The sequence below is a fragment of the Sinocyclocheilus grahami genome, unplaced genomic scaffold (genome assembly GCF_001515645.1).
Source record: "Sinocyclocheilus grahami isolate Dianchi unplaced genomic scaffold, SAMN03320097.WGS_v1.1 scaffold302.1, whole genome shotgun sequence".
NCBI classification, from domain to species: Eukaryota; Metazoa; Chordata; class Actinopteri; order Cypriniformes; family Cyprinidae; genus Sinocyclocheilus; species Sinocyclocheilus grahami.
In genome coordinates, this window is record NW_015505481.1 from 763,285 (window position 1) to 780,153 (window position 16,869).

Here is a 16,869-nt window from a genome sequence, read left to right on the forward strand (position 1 = left end):
TGCTAAAGGAGCCCCGACCAAGTATTGAGTGCAGAAATGAACATACTTTAAAGAACTTGAACTTTTCTGTTTTGCAAATCCTTTTTTTTTTATTGATCTTAGGAAATATCCTAATATCTTAGGAAATATCCTGTAAGCTCTAATCATCAAAATTTAAACAAAAACAACTTTTGAAATGTTTTTGTGACGATTGGCACAGGTGTCGCTCATTATCAATTACTCCACCGGCCTCACTCTGTTCCCACGGCTCTCGGCCCCACCCCCACTCATCACAGTTTTACTTTACATGTAATGAATCTAGAATATATTAAAGTTTCACTTCTTGAAATAAGTTACCAAAAATTTTTTACTTTTTCACAATATTCTTATTTTTTTAGATGCACCTGTATGTCACTCTCTTTGCAAAAACCAAACAAACACATGCCTTGATAGTGCACGATTTCTCTGTGTGATATAACCCGGTAGAATGTGGTCACAGTGACCCCAAATTCAAGATATGGGAGCAAAAATACCCCTTGTCAGTTTTTGTCTTATATTAATTTATTATGATGTGCATATATATGATAACATTACATGAGCAATAGTGCAGTTTTTACTGAATATCAGCACAATTGCAAATGTGATATTAATTTTATACAACAGTTCAATAAAAAGACAATAATATTGTTATTCTATTTTAGACACAATATTGTCCATTTTGTTCTGTTTTGCCAACATAAGTAGTCTCATACAAACACACAGAAGAACCGTTGTGTGTCTCTTTCAATTGTGTTTCATTCCTGAATGAAACTGCATTTTTAACAAATTGAGTAAGTGAATGATTCAATGACTCATAAGATTAGTGAAAAGTAGACTAGTTATCCTACTAATAAAGTGAACCCAGAGTATTTTGCATTCACAAAGCATGTTGCAAGTCTGATATAGTCTGATGCCTGGGTTCATTTAAAGTGGTCACATCTAAGCTGAAATTCCTGTGAACCACCCTGTAACTAATTTGAAGAAGGAAAGAATCAGCAGCAAATAGACAGGGGTTTGAGGATGATCTCAGTATGGGCGGCTCTTTGGCAGTAGATGACTGAGCTGACCTTTGCAGTAATCTCCTCTCGGAACCACGCTCTGTCTCCACATCTAACAAGCTTCATTTCTATTTGCTCTGCCTTCAGCTTGCTGTCTGCCCTTTATCATAAAGAATTAGCCTGTCTCAGTGGAGGAGAGCAGCGTTGTCATTGTGTTGGGTATGGAGCTCAGCGCAGTTCAAAGGTCAGGGTGATTATGAGCGCCCAATGACAGGGAGGACATGAAACATGTGCAGCACATTGTAGCTGTTGGGAGTGGAATAGATCCAGGTTTTCAGATGCAAAAGCCCACAATGGTTATGGAACACAGCGGGGGCTTTTATTTGCTTGTATTATGATATAATGAGAGTCAGTTGTATTGATTCTAAGATACAATGACTATTTTCTTGTTACTTTGCTCGTCCTCCCTTATTCTCTCAGTACTGTGTATATATACAGCCATCATTTGCTATGCACAAAATGTACACAAACATCTTGTCTTAAACGAAAAGCCATTTAGTGACTATTAGCACAGATGGTAATAACAGTGTTAATTGCGGCAGACTATTGCTGAGTTTTGTGAATGAAGCTCAAAGTATGAACCTAATTTACATAAAAAATGTATGGAGGATTGTGAATACCACTTAAAAATAAAATGAAGAAATCAATTATCAATGTTTTAAATTAAGAAATAAAAAAGTCATTTTCAATATGACAAATCAATTGACAGCTATTTAATGTTTGAAATGTAGTTGAATGTAACAACATAAATTACACTAATTATAATACAATTATTCACTTTTGAAACTGACAAATAAATATATGTATTAACAGCTGTTTATTTAAAATGTGAGTAGAATTTTTTTCAGGTTTCTTTGATGAATAGAAAGTTCAGAAGAACAGCATTTATCTGAAATAGAAATCTTTTGTAACATTGTGTCTTTATCATAATTTATTTGTCTTTATCATCACTTTTGATCAATTTAATGCATCCTTGCTAAATAAAAGTATTAATTTCTATCATTTCTTTCCCAAAAATAAATAAATAAATTATACTGATTCCAAGCTTTTGAATGGTATAGTGTATAATGTTTCAAAAGCATTTTATTTCAGATAAAGACTGATCTTTGGATCTTTCTATTCATCAAATAATCCTGAAAAAAATGTACTTGATAGTTTTAAATATAATATGATGATAATAATAATAATAATAATAATAATAATAAATATTTCTTGAACAGCAATTCAGCATATTAACATGATTTCTGAAGGATCATGTGACACTGAAGACTGGAGTAATGATGCTGACAATTCAGCTTTGATCACAGGAATACATTACATTTTAAAATATATTCAAATAGAAAGCTGTTATTTTATATAGTAAAAAAATACTTCAAAATATTACTGCTTTTGTTGTATTTTGGACCAAATAAATGTAGGCTTGGTGAGCAGAAGAGAATTCTTTAAAAAACATTAAACATCTTACTGTTCAAAAACTTTTCACTGGTAGAATAAAAGTAATTGGCAAATATAAATATTTACAGCTGTTTATTTAAAATGTTCGAAGTGTAACAAAACATAATACATTTAGGTATAGAGACCAATTCTCACTATTAACTAGTTGCTAATTAGCATGCCTAATATTAACATATTGGCTGTTTATTAACATTTAAAGCACATATTCTGCATGACCATATTCTAAATCCTACAATACCTAAACTTAACAACTACCTTACTAACTATTAATAAGCAGCAAATTTGACATTTATTAAGGCGAAGTCATAGTTAGTCATTTGTTAATAGCGAGAATTGGACCTTAAAAGAAAGCGTGACCACGTGTCATTTGGACCTCTTTATATAATTCATGCTTAAATGTTAAATGTAACAATAAAATGATGGATTAATCATTTTTTATAAAGTATTTTTAAATTGATAGCATATCTTTACATGCCATTTATTGTCCTCCAAAGAAAGGAAACATGTTTGAAAAGAATGACAGTAAAGTAATTGATATACAGCATTGTTATAGTGTAGTAGTTAGTGCCTGATTGCAGGTAGTTAGTGAATGTTTTGCACTTAAATACTTTACTTAAAACTAAAAGTAGTGATAGCCAGAAGCTGGTTGCCGCTGTGGCCTGGAAACAGAAGTTATCTTTTGACATAATCTGACTCTGTGGTGAGGCCTGTTTCCTGCTCCACCCCCAGCTGCATTAGTCACTGAACACGAATGCTAATTCTCTTCATATGTACTTCTAAAATATAGGACCGACTAACACGCCACCTGATAAATAAAAGATTACTGCATGCTTGTATTAATAACAGATATCTGACTTGCTTTATCTCTCTTATGTCTTTTCGGAGGGCAGAGCTCCAGTTTCAATGCTCTCATCAGACTGATATATTATTTATTAGACAGATGTCTGGAATAGGCATGGGCCGATTACCGGTTTCAAGGTATACCGCGATTTGAAAATGTCACGGTTACAAAACCGCTAATATTTTCCGTTATACCGTTCCTGCGGTATGCACTGTTTTTCATGTCTCCTCAAAGACTGAAAGAGTAGGAATCCCTCAGGTTGAGTGCAGTGTAGAGAGTAACACGACCCTCCTCCTCCTGTTGGTGCAAGCGAGCGGTCAGGCACGTGTGTGTAGGACGGCCGAACTTAAGGAGCTTCCCCTGGAACTTACGCAATCGACAACCGGACGTTTTTTGTCTTATTGCAAGAAACTCGTCTCTGTTCTGGACTTGTACAAACTGCGTTGCAATGCAATCGTTTTCCAAAATGTCATTTATGTGAAAATATGAAGTCTGTAAACGCCCGTTAACACAGGCCAGAGACGCTGAAGACGGACGCACAGAGAAAAATACTGTAGCAGGCAGATCACTCACTGTTCATGATGCACAAACTATTGGAAGAAAATCCTCAATATTGATTTGAGGGTTTATATGAATGTGTTTCTGAGGGGAACTGATTGTCTTCAGAAAAGTTTACGTGGTATTTTCTTTTCATCTCGTCTCTGTATCCACTTTTTCTTGCCGCAAAAATGGCCACGGCTATTTGTAAATTCTATGGGTCTAGCTTCCGGTCTCATCTGCGTCCAGCTATTTTTAGCTGTACAAAACAGTTCGTTTTGCTGCTTGATATTGAAAATTGGTGTGTCTTACCATATTGTTTTAATGTATTATCTTAATTATGAACACACAGGTTTGTAGTGCAAACAGTTTTACCGTTTACTGCACGTTGTTATTCTTGTCATTATTTGCCTATAACGGTTAATGATCCGGAAGTCTCGCCCATAGGCTTAGTTCCGCGTTGAAGAAAAAGGTGGATAGTTCATATTAAAGTAGTGTTTCAGCGCAGTGCTGCTTTGTTTACGCGGTAACCAAGGAAACGCAGTATCTGTTGTTCCATGAGCGCCTCCTGCTGTCAGAGAGTGAATCTGCATCTCATTCAGAGTTTCTGCTGTTTGCTTCGTTCAGGCATGTAGTATAATTTCACAAAGCTCGTCAGAACATTCTGTTTTTGCTTCAAATTGGGTTATTATTAAATCAAATTATGTATATGAAAATATATAACTAAATGATATGATCATCTCCTGTGCTCAGATGTTCATATTGATTTGGATATGTGTGTGTGTGTGTTTAGGTTTTATGCTGCAGAAATCGCCATAGGCCTGTTTTTCCTGCATCTCCTGTGCTCAGATGTTCATATTGATTCGGATATGTGTGTGTGTGTGTTTAGGTTTTATGCTGCAGAAATCGCCATAGGCCTGTTTTTCCTGCATGTGAAGGGTATTATATACAGGTGAGTGAAGCCCAAACAGCAACACACATGTCAGTCACACATAGAAGTGAGAAGAGAACAGTTGACTGTTGGCCACCACATGGGTCTTTAGAGTTGCTGGGATAATAGACGACTGGCTTCCAGAGCAACACACACCAAAACACACTTGCTTACACACAGCAATTGATCTTAGTCAGAGTCTATGCTGTATTTAGTTTGACGCAAACAAAAAAAAAATTGCCTTGAGGGATGGAAGTACTGTCCGTTCAATTTATTGGACTGTTGTTTAACTGGGCAACGAGCATTCAGCCAGTTGAAACATTGACACAATACAATAAGTCTTTCCAGAATTTTTTAGTGGCCAAAAAACATTCAATGTCTTGAGCTGTGATTAATTAAACATGATCTCTGACTTTATAAAACAGTGAAGTGTATTGAATTGTCTTGTGTTTCATTGCATTACAAAAAACATTATTGTTTTTCATTGTACAAGTGCGGCGAGTGATCCCCTGGATGGTGGCCTAAACAGAAAGTAGAGCTGTAATCCAGGCTGTTAACAGAAAACCTCCACTGCATGTTTCCACTACAAACAGACAGCACTCATGAATTCTTTACAGAGCTCTTTTTCCTCCCTCATCAAGCTCACCCGTGCTTCTCTTCATAAAGCTGCTAGGGTTGGCCAGTATAATGAATATTAATGGTGTATTTGTGATGATTTTGCTGGCGAAATAAAAAAGCGAGTGAATATTGCAATGATTTTATACAGTTTTTATTTGGCCATTAGGTCTGCATTGTTGAACTAGTTTCATGACTTGAGAAAGATGTTAGCGTTTGGGATTGAAAAACAGTGATTGAGTGGCAAATTAATTTAGTTTATTTTTTAAATGTTCATTGCAATGGACTGATACACATATAAACACACAAATATGATGCATGTACAAATGTGTTGGTGAATATTGCTGTTTCTCCACTGACTCCTCTCACATCTTTGTGCATCAGAGATCTAAAGTTGGATAATGTCATGTTGGACATGGAGGGTCATATCAAAATTGCTGACTTTGGAATGTGCAAGGAGAACATGCTTGATGGAGTCACCACCAAGACCTTTTGTGGGACCCCTGACTACATCGCCCCTGAGGTGAGTGCTCAAAGACGGCCTTGTGTTGGATGAGAAAGGAGAGCCAGTGCCCTACATATTTCATGCATGTATAGTTCGGGGCAGGCGTGGCCTAATGTTTAGAGAGTCGGACTTGTAACCCAAAGGTTGTGGGTTCAAGTCTCGGTACCGGCAGGGATTGTCGGTGGGAGGTGTGAATGACCAATGCTGTCTTCCACCTTTGATACCACGACTGAGGTGAGACCCTTGAGCAAGGCAACAAACTCCCAACTGCTCCCAAAAAAATGGCTGCCCACTGCTCCAAGTGTGTGTTAACGATGTGTGTGTTTGTTCACTACTCACTGCTGTGTGTGTGTGTGCACTTGGATGGGTTAAATGCAGAGCACAAATTCCGAGTATGGGACACAATACTTGTCCACATGTCACTTTTACTTTTCACTTTCATAGACATTTGCGCATCTACTAGGGCTGCCTTTCCTAAAAGCATCGTAAGGGAAATCGTGCCATTTCATATTCATCATGAGCTTGTATTGGAGAAAATGGGTTTGTTACCCAGAGGCAGCTTCATGCAATAGAGTTACGTTGATAAGATATCTCACGTTCCTCTCATCGAGCACCAGATGGTACTGCTCCAAGTGTAACACCAGCAGCATGAGCTAGAGATGGATTCATGTCAACAACACGCTCCCAAATCAAGACCCAACATGCTGTAAGAGTGAAGGGATTTCAGTTCATCTAGTCCTCAAAGCGGCTTGTTTCTTATTGTGTGAAAGACACTTTACAGTACATAAAACACATTGTAACACGTTGAAAGCACCATAATCACTTCTGAAACTCTTGACAGAGCGCACGACGGGATTGATTTTAATATTTACAGATGTCCTTGGAGTGTCACCCATTTGTAATTGTTTTTTTACGCCTTACGTTCTGAGTGTGTCTGTTTCAGATCATCGCTTACCAGCCTTATGGAAAGTCAGTGGACTGGTGGGCTTTTGGAGTTCTGCTCTATGAGATGCTGGCTGGGCAGGTAAGAGTTATGATAACCCTGATCAAGAAGGCCCAAGTCAAGGGTTTGTGCCTTTTGGGCCTTCTCTCATTCGCTCTGTTTCATTTCCTGTTTCTCTGCTGCTTGCAGTAAATCACCTCTTGCTATCTCAAGGTCAGTTTTTATTAATTACGTTCTGCAAATCTCCCGAGACTAACGGCAAGTATTTCATGCCTATCGGGCTCAGTCAATTATTTATGAATTGTTTTGAAACAAGTCAAGCTTTGAACGCTGGAGAAAAAAAGTCTGAATTGTTACCAGCGGAGACTGCTACTGCTGTGCTGTCCTGACAAAAGGATGTCATAATTCTCTTTTCTAGTCTTCGCTAAACAAACAAGACTTGAAAGGCACTTTTATGGTGATGACTTTCAAATTTCCAGTTTTAAAGGGACACAAATGGAAAAATAGCAAATTATGCAAGTTACAAGATCCATGTTATTATTGTTGACCATGTATAATAAACAGCATTGTCCTCTCATCTTCACTGTCTGTTCTCTCTATCTCTTTTCAAAGCCCCCATTTGATGGTGAGGATGAGGATGAGCTGTTTCAGTCCATCATGGAGCATCATGTGTCCTATCCCAAATCCATGTCCAAAGAAGCTGTGGCCATCTGCAAAGGGGTGAGCAGCCAGTATACATAAAATTCTTGAAACCCTATTCAATATCCTGTCTCACAATGTCCAACACAATTTAATGATGATGATGATGATGATGATGATTACTATTCTTATCATTATTATTCACTACTGTGAAAAATTTGGGGGCAGTAAGGCTTTTTTTTTTTCCAGATTTGTTTTCAACAAGGATGCAATTATGACAGTAAAGTGACAGTACTGATGTGCATAACATTGCTAAATATTTCTATTTCAAATAAATGCTGTTGAACTTGAAAAAAATGAAGCACAGTGTTTTCAACATTGTTAATAATAAGAAATGTTTCTTGAGCAGAATATCCGCACATTTGAATGATTTCTGAAGGATCATATGACATTGAAGACTGGAGTAATGATGCTGAAAATTCAGCTTTGCATCACAGGAATAAATTACATTTTAAAGTATATAAACAGAAAATATTTAATTTAAATTGTTATAACATTGTTTTAACATTTCAATTACGTATTTACTGTATTTTGCTCAAATAAATGCTGCCTTGGTAAGCAAAAGAGACTTCTTGCAAAAACATTTTTAAAAATCCTGCCGACTGTTAGTGTAAATTATTTAAATGACTTTTTATTTAACCATTTCTCATGACCATAATGCATTAGGAATTGCTTCGATTTATTTGATCAAAATACATGCCTTCTTTTAAATGATCATCAACGGAGAGAGATGCAGCAGAATGGTGTAGTTAAAAGACCTACCAGCAGGGTCATGCTAGCAAGTCACACCTTGTCCCCTTTTCCTGAGGTAACCCAAAGTATCAAATTCAGTTCAGAGTGACTAATGGCCCGGAAAGGTGCAGATACAGTCCATCTCATCAGTGTGTCCCTGAGAAAGTACTGAAGTTGTTTCAAGGTGACTGTCTCGGCAGTTCACATACTGTAAGTGGCTTTGAATGAAAAAAGTCCAGTTATTATATGACTTCATGTGATGCATTATGAATCACTTATTCATTGCAGCACTGGTCATCGCAGTTTGATGAAAAATACCACAGCCTTCGACCTATCCTATCAATATGCGCGTCACGGCCCTCTCAGAATTCGTCAGTTCTGTCTGTCTCTCCATCGCTATCTTTCATTCACTCTGTCTTTGTTATTAGGAGGCCAGTGCTGCTCCAGACTCGAGCGCTAGCAGGTGAAGCAGCGAGTACATATGGTCTAATTCTTTATTTGAGAGATCTTCTCTCCTGCAGATAAAAGCACACAAACATTCGGCCTTAGACAGCACTTAGTGGGAATGCCAATGACTCTTGGCTGTGTGCAGAACCCAGGAGCTCAGCTCTGTTAGTTGGTGGCTTATACTGGAGCATGGCTAGGCTGGGTTTGAATGAATATGAATGTTTTTATTGTTTTTTTTCCCCAAACAAAACCGGACAAAAGCCGCAGAATGTCAGGGGCATCTTAGTAAATAGTATAACGTATTCTCTAAAAAGTGCTCGAAAGGGAGCTGTCTCCTATTTGCTTATTCTTTACATGTTTCTCTTTTTTCTCCTTGTCACTGCGGTGCCAGAGTGGAGCATATGGCTGCTGAGAAAAGTAGTAAAGAGTTTTGTAGAAGAATGAAAGCCAGGCTTGTGTGTGGGTACATTCTTACGATGCTTGGGACATGACACATCTGTTATTCGGATAAATCTCACCTGTCAACATGTCTTGGGCCATATTTCACCCCACCTAAAATTAAAATAAATAAGAAAATGAAACATTTCTATTTTTTAAAGCCATTGAAACATTTATTTAAACCTTTCCAGTTGTCATTACAGTAATGCAATAATAATAATAATAATTAATTAATTAAAAATATATATATATTGCATTTCATTATGATTTTCATTTTCAAACGTTTATTTTTTCAGTCTTTAAATATTTTTGGGGGGACTATTAAGATTTTCTTTTGCATCGTGACAATATTTTCGATTTCCTTGTTTGCATTACCATCATGCAAAAAATAAATAAATTGTATTGTTTAATTGTTTTATTACCCAAGTTTACCTAATATAGAAATATAGTGTTTATACATCATGGTAGTATGTGTTGTGCTGCCTAAAATTATGCTGAAACATCATGACGTTACATGTGTAATTACCATTATTACAGAGGATGACTACAGTAATTATAATTCACAATAAAAATGCTGAATTGGCATGAAATTAAAGTCGCAATTTAAGTACTGAGTAATATTAATTAACTACATGTACTTACTATATGATTAGGGTTAGGATTATGGTTACTTGCATGTAATTATGTATAATTCATTGTTATTATAATAGTAAGTACATGTAATATGTAAACTCATCATAAACTCATCCTTTCTAATCATCCTACAACTTGTCCGCTTGATCCTATTCTATCTCATCTCCTTCAAGCCATTTCTCCTGCAGTTGTACCTGCACTCACTCACATCATTAACATATCACTTCACACTGGTGTTTTTCCCTCAACATTTAAACAGGCTCGTATAACCCCACTACTTAAGAAACCCACCCTTAACCCATCTCTTTTAGAGAACTACAGACCAGTTTTCCTTCTTCCTTTCATTGCAAAAACACTTGAACGAGCTGTGTTCAACCAAGTCTCTGCCTTTCTCACAGAGAACAACCTCCTTGACAGCAACCAATCTGGTTTCAGAAGTGGACATTCAACCGAGACTGCATTGCTCTTAGTTGTTGAAGCCCTAAGACTGGCAAGAGAGGATTCCAAATCTTCAATACTTATCTTGCTGGATCTGTCCGCTGCTTTTGACATGGTTAACCACCATATCCTCCTGTCAACCCTATTGGCAAAGGTCATCTCAGGAACCCCACGCCAGTGGTTTGAGTCTTACCTATCAGATAGGCCCTTCAAAGTATCTTGGAGAGGTGAGGTGTCCAAGTCGCAACATCTAACTACTGGGGTGCCTCAGGGCTCAGTTCTAACTACTGGGGTGCCTCAGGGCTCAGTTCTTGGACCACTTCTCTTCTCTGTCTACATGGCATCACTAGGTTCTATCATTCAGAAACATGGCTTTTCATATCACTGCTATGCTGATGACACTAAACTATACCTCTAATTCCATCCTGATGATCCGACGATAGCTACTCGCATCTCAGTTTGTCTAACAGACATTTCTTGCTGGATAAAGGACCATCACCTTCAACTCAACCTTACCAAGACAGAACTGCTTGTGGCTCCAGCAAACCCATCGTTTCATCACAATTTCACCATCCAGTTAGGCACATCAACCATAACTCCTTCAAAAACAGCTAGAAACCTTGGAGTTATGACTGATGATCAGCTGACTTTCTCAGACCACATTGCTAAAACTGTCCGGTCCTGAAGATTTGCTTTATTCAGCATCAAGAAGATCAGGCCCTTTCTTTTGGAACATGCTTCACAACTCCTCGTTCACGCTCTTGTTCTGTCCAGGCTGGACCATTGCAATGCTCTCTTGGCAGGTCTTCCCTCCAGTTCTATCAAACCTTTACAATTAATCCAGAACGCGACAGCAAGATTAATTTTTAATGAGCCAAAAAGAATGCACGTCGCACCTCTGTTAATCAATTTGCACTGGCTACCAATAGCTGCTCGCATAAAATTCAAGGCATTGATGTTTGCCTACAAAAGCACCACTGGCTCTGCACCCATTTACCTAAATTAATTACTTCAGACTTATGTGCCCTCTAGAAGCTTGCGTTCTGCAAGTGAACGTCGCTTTATTGTGCCATCCCAAATAAGCACAAAATCACTCTTACGAACTTTTAAATGAAATGTTCCCTCCTGGTGGAATGACCTGCCCAACTCAATCCGAGCAGCTGAGTCCTTAGCCATCTTCAAGAATCGGCTAAAAACACATCTCTTCCATCTTTATTTGACCCTCTAGCACTCTCTATTCTAATTCTATTCTTTAAAAAAAGAATTTAGACTTGTCCCTTTTAGACTTGCACTCTATTTATTTGCTGCTTGTTTTCTTTATAAAAAAAAAAAACTAACACTTGCTTTCTAATCTTTTTGTATTCTATCGGTTTTCTTTTTATTTATTATATTATTTTAAAAACTCTTGTGCGTTAAGCTAACTGAGACTTGTTATAGCACTTGTATATCGTTGCTCTTTTGTTGATTTTGATTGCTTCCATTGTCCTCATTTGTAAGTCGCTTTGGATAAAAGCGTCTGCTAAATGGCTAAATGTAAATGTAATATGTGTAACAAGGACACCTTAAAATAAAGTTTTACCAAATTAATTTGACTATATTTCCGTTTGATTTTTGGATGAAATGCGACGTTTGACATGTGATTCACCAAAGTCAATTTTCACTGAGCTTTGCTGATCTTCTACCTAGCATGCTGCCTGGTGTGACCCATTTTGTTTGAGTTAGGACAATGGAAATCTTTGGTATTGGGAGGACAACAAGTTCTGGAATATAAAGTGGAAAGAGAGATGTGAGAGCAGGTGTCTCCAGAGAGACCTACGCACTAATACAATCATGCTAATGTGAACATTAAATAATGAATAAACCCTCTGCGTTCAGAATCTGAATGCTGCCCCTCTTTGACTGGCTTCATGAAAATGCAGCTTGCTTCTGGGTAAAGCCTGATAAACAAAAGACCCCCTCCTCTCCTCCCTCTGTTCCCTCTCTCTTCCTCGTTTTTCTCCATCCTTTCGTTTTCGATGTTTTCCCACATAGATATAGATGCTCCGCATAACCCTTGTCCTTTCTGCTTGTCGATTTTTCTTCCTTGACTTATCCTGCCTCTATCTTCTCCTCAGCTTGTCTGCAGAGCTCATTGTCTTCATTGAGTTCAGTCTCCCTCTCTTCTTCATAGGATCTGCTGTAAGTGCTTGCTGAACTTCTCTAATAGCTTAATTCTGCAGTGCAGCAAGTGTGTCCGATCCTGGAGGCCTCTCTCCCCAACAATCTCCTAAAATAGAGCAGGAATACTAAATGAATCCTTGACATTTAAGACAGATTGGAAAATCCTGTAAGTTTGGACAAGTGCAGCTTTAGGCACGGGGCTCTGCCGCCCGCCCTGCCGGCAAAGCTACAATGGAGCCATGCAATATAAATGAGGTATTTCCCTTAACCAAGCGGAGCAATCATTCTTCCAGCATGGTAATTGAATGACTAATTTAGTCTGGCCTTGTGACTTTCAGAGGACAGATGGATAAATTGAACCTGTCGTAATCAAAATGTTGATGCTCTGTTCTGCCATTAAAAAGCAAAAGAAAATCCTCCCCTTCACTTCTGTAGAGTCTGGGGTTTTAGTTTGAGGGGATATAGGCTTTAATGCTCAGAACATCAGCTGAGGGAATATTCATTTGTGCCACTTGCATCGACAGATGCAGAGAACAGCACAGTGAGTGTATTAAACTCTCTCTGTATACTGTATATTGATGTATATTGTATATTGACCAAAACCTAGGGAGCTGGCCATCTAGACAGCATTTTTGGTCATCATAGGTTTATTTGTAATGCATAAAAATACTGATTACAAAAATGTATTATGGTTTTCAGACAATGTACAATGGTAATGCCAAAGAATTATGTAAATGCCATGGTAAATTAATTTGGTGATCATTTATTACCATGGTATACACTCGTATACACCAAGAAGTCTCTAATACTCATTAAGGCTGTATTTATTTGGTCAAAAATACAATAAAAACTAAATTTTGTAACAATTCAAAATAACTGCTTTCTATTGTAATATATTTTAAAAAGTAATTTATTCTTGTACATTTTCAGCATCATTACTCCAAAAAAAAAAAAAATTCATCCTAATCCCAACGTAAGTGTTCCTCTACCGCAAACAGTAGAACAGCAAAGATAAATTCTGTATAAAAGTGTCTGTTATAGTGCATAAATGTAAAGTAATGTCTCAGACCATAATTATGGTATAGTACCATCACCCGCACATTTTGGCAAGTATAGATAGACAGCTCACTGCGTTTTGAAACACAGCGTCTGAGGATGATAAAGTAGCAGAATCATATTGCATTAATTCTGTACAACAAAAAAAATAATGAAAAACCTGCCGGATGCGTTTAAGGACTCGTTTAATGAAGCTGACAGAAGCAGAGGATGGTGTACTGCAGGAAGCACTCGTGCAGCAGCAGTAACAGCAGATATGTGCGACTGCGGTGCTCTGAGTGCTAATTGAAGAGTATTATCAGTGTTGATGGAGTGTACAGCTCTGATATGGGAGGATTAAAGTGGGATGCTGTGGCTCTTTGATATGGAACACAGCCCAGCACACTGCTGAGAGAGGCTTGGGACACAAGCCTGATACGGGCTGATACGCCATGACTAAGGCCAATCTAGAGCTCGCACGCAGACTCTCGCTCACTTTTTCTCTCTGTCTCCTTTCCTCCTTCTCTTTGCATATGCTGTATTTGTGTAAGCGCTTGTCACCATACACTAACAGTACAATAGTATCTCGAGCCATCTGTCAAGCCATCTGAGTGTATGGTGCATGCTCAGTTTAATGCCTGTTCTTGATACTGTTGGAATGTAGATAATTTAAAAGAGGAGACAGATCTTTTGTCTTTTATTTGTGCTGTTTATTGATTTTGCCTCGTTAAGTAGAAGATGCTGCTGGAACGTGCCATAACATAACTCACATTCTCAAGTGATGAGAATGCACCTTGCGTCCAAAAAATTTCTTCCAGATGTGGAAACATTGAAAATAATAGAATTCTAAGTTTTGGAATAGTTGTTTGCAAATTTTGCAGATTCATAGTATTTTATTGGCTAGATTTTTTTTTATTTCTTGGTGTGTATTATGGACACAGACTGCAATTTTTTCACTTCAGACAATTATTGCTTCCAGTCGGTGGATATTATGCATGTTGTTATGCTTCAAATAGCAAGAAGGCACGTTTGTGTGTGAATTTGTTGTTTTCAGCATGACTTGAAATTCTGTTAGTGTGTGATCCTCAGTCAATTAGTGTACAGTATGATGTCCAGTTTTTCTCTGTTACCATTTACAAAGTCTTTATGGTTACTGTAAGAGGTTTGATTGGTTATTGTAACAAGTATACCCAAGTATGAACACCCAAATTCACACCCACATGTGCCGAAAAGTCTTCAGGGTAAAAAGTCATTTTTACGTTACTTTAAAAGTAACTTTAAAAAAAAAAATTCTATGCCGATTCCCATGCCAATAAAAACACTGCAATCATGCTAGAATGATTATCCGATATAAATTCATATCCAGTAACCATGAAAGACTAGAATAGCCATGGGAATTCAATAAACGTTTATTTTAAAATTGGACCTGCGGTCATGAACCATCTTAGATTCGTTTGTCAGGACAGTGATGAGGCATAAATTCCCATCAGTGTATATGGCTGTCTGTTTTTCATGTGACCATCCAAGTCACCGTCACTAACTCGGAGTTAAAGTTTAAGAGCATCAGTGCTGAATTCTCTGAAGAGCTCTCCTGCCACACTTGTGTGTAGTGGGCTGAAGAGGGCCAGGAGGGAGAGATAAAGCAATTGACTTGACTTCGATGCTGCAGGTCACTTGTGTTTTTGGCTCCATTCGGCCTCTAGAGCATCTCCTGAATCACGCTGTCAGATTACACTGCGGCTCTGTCGTTCAGAGCAGGACAGCTGTGAAATATGAGCAGTCAGCTGTACAGAAACAGAAACAAGCTGAAAACGATGAATGGATGAATGAACAGACGGACAGAAGGAAAATAGATAATTAGATGTGATGGATGGTTGGGTATTATAGATCGACAGACAGACAGATAGATAGATGGATGGATGGATAGATAGATCCATTGTGATGGATGCATGAGTAGGTAGTGTTTCATGGTGACCGTGATTTGGCCAAGTACAGCATGTTCCTGGATCAACATCCTTGCTTGTTGATCCTGGAACAACATTCCTATCAACCAATCAGAATTGAGGGATAACTTTTCAGGAAATATCTGTTTTAGGCTTACAATCATGGTTAGGTTCTTCTACACCCTTGTTAATCAGCTATCATTTCACACTGTTTTTAGGAATAAATGATGGGTAGGGGTTGGGTTAGGTCTATATTTTTGGACAGTTATGTTGATCCATGATCAGAGATAATTAGCCGTGTTTTTGGACAGATAGATTTGGATGGATGAATGAATGAATGGAGAGAGAGAATTAGCCAGCTGTGTCTCTGTGGCAGCATGGCCCAGCTACCACACAGCGAGTGAGCGTGTCCTGGCCTTTGCTGTATACATTAATGATGACAATGATGACAAAGCTTCAGAGGGCAGTGGAGCACACGGCTCTTAGCAAGCGCCATGAGTCCAGAAGGCATGCAGGGTCAGGGATTGATCCAACCCAGCCAGACCGGCCCGGCCCAGTCCCTTCCTGATCCAGTGAGGGTTAAGACTCTATCAGTCAGCAGAGACCTTCATCTCCCCCCTCCTCCACCACCTCCACCTATGCCTTACAAGAGCCTGGAAAGACTTTCTCTGCTGCCATCAATTTTTCATGCGCACTGAGGCGCTGAAGAAAAAGCGGCAAGTTGTTGAGCTTTTCCCCTCGCCTAATCTCTCCTACACACGCTAAAGTCACTCACTGGAATAAAATAGCCAAACGATTTTGTTATATTCAACATAGCATGTTCTGCTGGGGAATAAAACAGCTGTCGGTGAAGGGGAAAAAGGGAGAGAGATGGGTGTGCGGAGAAAGTTGATGAAGAGAGACTGTGCTGAAACTGCAAAGTAAAATTTATTTGACCTAAAAATTTTATGACATTCTCATTTCTGTGGATTTAGTTTTACCCCCTCCAGGGATGTTAATGCAACTTGTATTTTTGACCCATAAAACATTAAAATTATTAACAAAACACTACTGGAGTAGGGCAAGCAGGTACCCTGGCTGTATTTTGAACTAAATATTTGGGTTCTTAGTGTTACACATTAATCTACTATACACTTGTAAATTAATTTAAATATATTAAAGGTGCTGGATGTAGGACACCGAGTGGTTTAACTAGGTATTGCAGTCCAAATTCAAAATATTGGAGAGGGTTTTTTTCACCCGGTGCCTCCTCCTCAGACTTGACGCACACGCAGGTTGCCAGATTGACGACACCAACACTTTCGTTTGCCAGCTTCCATGACTGAAATGAAATACGCCGTGTTTCCCGCCAACTGGCAACCCGGGGTGCCGAAATACAATTGGGTAAACTGGCAGTGGGCGGGTTTCACAAATCAAAACAGAGACCGACATTCCGGCCAGA

General features: G+C 38.4%; 1 protein-coding gene across 2 annotated transcripts in view; it reads left to right on the plus strand.

The window, feature by feature from the left end:
- LOC107601253 (protein kinase C beta type) overlaps nt 1–16,869 on the plus strand; it is a 150,474-nt gene that overhangs the window by 110,420 nt on the left and 23,185 nt on the right. For both annotated transcript variants that reach the window (XM_016293367.1, XM_016293366.1), the window contains exons 12-15: nt 4,799–4,861; nt 5,840–5,978; nt 6,904–6,984; nt 7,516–7,623. In XM_016293367.1, the coding sequence (XP_016148853.1) occupies nt 4,799–4,861; nt 5,840–5,978; nt 6,904–6,984; nt 7,516–7,623 (391 nt within the window). The remainder of the gene's footprint in view (nt 1–4,798; nt 4,862–5,839; nt 5,979–6,903; nt 6,985–7,515; nt 7,624–16,869) is intronic.